Below are 2,308 nucleotides of genomic sequence, written 5' to 3'. Positions count from 1 at the left end.
CTTTTTGAGTTACGTTGAGAACAATCAAACAAACGGAGGTGAAAACATAACCTCCTCCAACAAATTTGGTGGAGATAATGATACAAGTTCCACAAAGAGGACAAATCAGCTCACTATCAATCAGTCACTAGTGAACCAGCTACAGAACAAAAACATGCCTTACCTGTTCAGCAGAAAAATCTAAAAGTCCATCAGTCCTGAACCCCTTTGCTTATAAATTCGTGACACACAGCCAAACAACCATTCACACTCACACCTACAGTCAATTTAGAGCCACCAATTAGCCTAACCTGCATGTCTTTGGACTGTGGAGGAAACCCATGCAGACCCAGGGAGAACATGCAAACCCCACACAGAAAGGCCCCTGTTGGCCACTGGGCTCGAACCCAGAATGTTCTTGCTATGAGGCGACAGTGCTAACCACTACAGCACCGTGCCACCCTTGTGATAGGCCAAAATGGATGGATGAATGGATTGATTGGGCGGCACAGCGGTGTAGTGGTTCTCCCCATGTCTGCGTGGGTTTCCTCTGGGTGCTCCAGTTTCTCCCACAGTCCAAAGACATGCGGTTAGGTAAACATGGGGCAGTCTTAGGCTGAGATGCCCTTGAGCAAGGCACCTAACCCCCCAACTGCTCCCTGGGCGCTGTAGCATGGCTGCCCACTGCTCAGGGTATGTGTGTGTGCGCACATGTGTGTCTGCTTCAGTTGGGTTAAATGCAGAGAGGAATTTCACAAGTGTACATGTGATGAATAAAGTTTTTTTGTTGTTCTTCTTCTCTACTGTCCTAACTGTGCCTAACTCCTGTTGTAATAAGTGCATGAGGCTAAACACTATTCTTGTTTCCACAGGGGAAAAGCAGGATGAGCATTTACAATTTTACCATGGAAACAACCGATTTTACTTTGAATTACGGGTATGACTATGCAAACTACACGGCTGATAACCTGACGGACCTGGAGGAGCATTTTGTACACCCCATTTGCTCTGGAGAGCTTCTGTGCCTGTTGCTGCTGGTTGTGAATGTGATCATCATCGTGCTGGGGATTGTGGGAAATGGTGTGGTGATCTGGATCGCAGGTTTTAAGATGAAGGAAACTGTCAACACCACCTGGTACCTCAGCCTGGCTATTTCTGACTTCATATTTTGTGCCACCTTGCCCTTCAACACCTTTTACATAGCTACTTCTAACTGGACCTTCGGACTTTTCTTGTGCAGGTTCACCTCCTTCGTGATGTTCCTCAACATGTTCAGCAGCATCTTTCTTCTCGTCATCATCAGTGTGGATCGCTGCATGGTGGTCATGTTCCCTGTCTGGGCACAGAACCAGCAAACAAAAAGGAAGGCTTCATTGATAGTCCTTCTTGCATGGGTTTTATCAGTGTCCTTGAGTATGCCGTCCACCATTTTCCATGACGTTCAGGAACATCTAGGCAGAACCCGGTGCCATAATAATTACCCTAACCAGCACATTCACAAATCTATAGGCATCTGCCGGTTTATTTTTGGATTCCTTATACCTTTCCTGGTCATCATTGTCTGCTATTCAGTCATTATCTTCAAGCTGAGAAGCAACCAGATGACAAAGTCTACAAAGCCGTTCAAAATCATGACAGCTCTCATCGGGACTTTCTTTATCTGCTGGCTGCCATACCACACGTTTGTGCTGGCTGAACTGAACCACAGCTTCTCCAACATCATCATCATGTTCGGGTTCAAGATTGGAACCTCGGTCGCTTCAGCAAACAGCTTCCTCAACCCAATTCTCTATGTCTTCATGGGTAATGATTTCAGGCAGAAGTTTAAGAACTCCATCCTGTCTAAGATCGAGAATGCCATAGGAGAGGAAGGACGCACCATGAGCTGCTACTTATCCCGTTCCAGTTCTATGGATGCTAGAGCATCGACTCACATCTGATTTGACCTGGAACTATAAAACTGATTGAAAGTCAGATCCTGATTCATTTGTACATACCGTATTTCAATAAATAGGTCATGTTCCGGGGGGAAATATATTCTCTGAATAATCCTTTCATCTCAAAGTGATTCAGTTGTCACAAACCGCTTTACACAAATCCATATGTAGATTTAAATCCCGAGTTAACAAGCCATAGGGCAATTAAAATTTCCCTGAGACGACGTGAGGCGTCTTTCCCTGAGATGGTAACCCATCCTCCTCTGAGGATGCATTCCTACAACGTGAAGCAATATCACAAACAGCTGTCACTGTACACAGTATACAGATTAATATCATCATCATCATCATCATCATAACATTGTCTTTCTTTATATATCACATCAATTGGA

General features: G+C 44.8%; 1 protein-coding gene across 1 annotated transcript; it reads left to right on the top strand.

Annotated features, from left to right (window-relative positions):
• The first annotated feature begins 717 nt into the window (after positions 1-717).
• Positions 718-1,978, top strand: LOC132872656 (chemerin-like receptor 1). The gene has a single exon (XM_060907613.1). It carries the CDS (start codon positions 864-866, stop codon positions 1,917-1,919), a length of 1,056 nt encoding a protein of 351 aa, XP_060763596.1. The 5' UTR covers positions 718-863; the 3' UTR covers positions 1,920-1,978.
• The last annotated feature ends 330 nt before the right edge of the window (positions 1,979-2,308 follow it).

Source organism: Neoarius graeffei, chromosome 24, assembly GCF_027579695.1.
Source record: "Neoarius graeffei isolate fNeoGra1 chromosome 24, fNeoGra1.pri, whole genome shotgun sequence".
Classification (NCBI taxonomy): domain Eukaryota; kingdom Metazoa; phylum Chordata; class Actinopteri; order Siluriformes; family Ariidae; genus Neoarius; species Neoarius graeffei.
This window is presented reverse-complemented; position numbering and strand designations above follow the sequence as displayed.

Excerpts from the sequence above, each read along its gene's own strand:
- LOC132872656 (XM_060907613.1), top strand. The coding sequence starts at position 864 with ATGAGCATTTACAATTTTACCATGGAAACAACCGATTTTACTTTGAAT.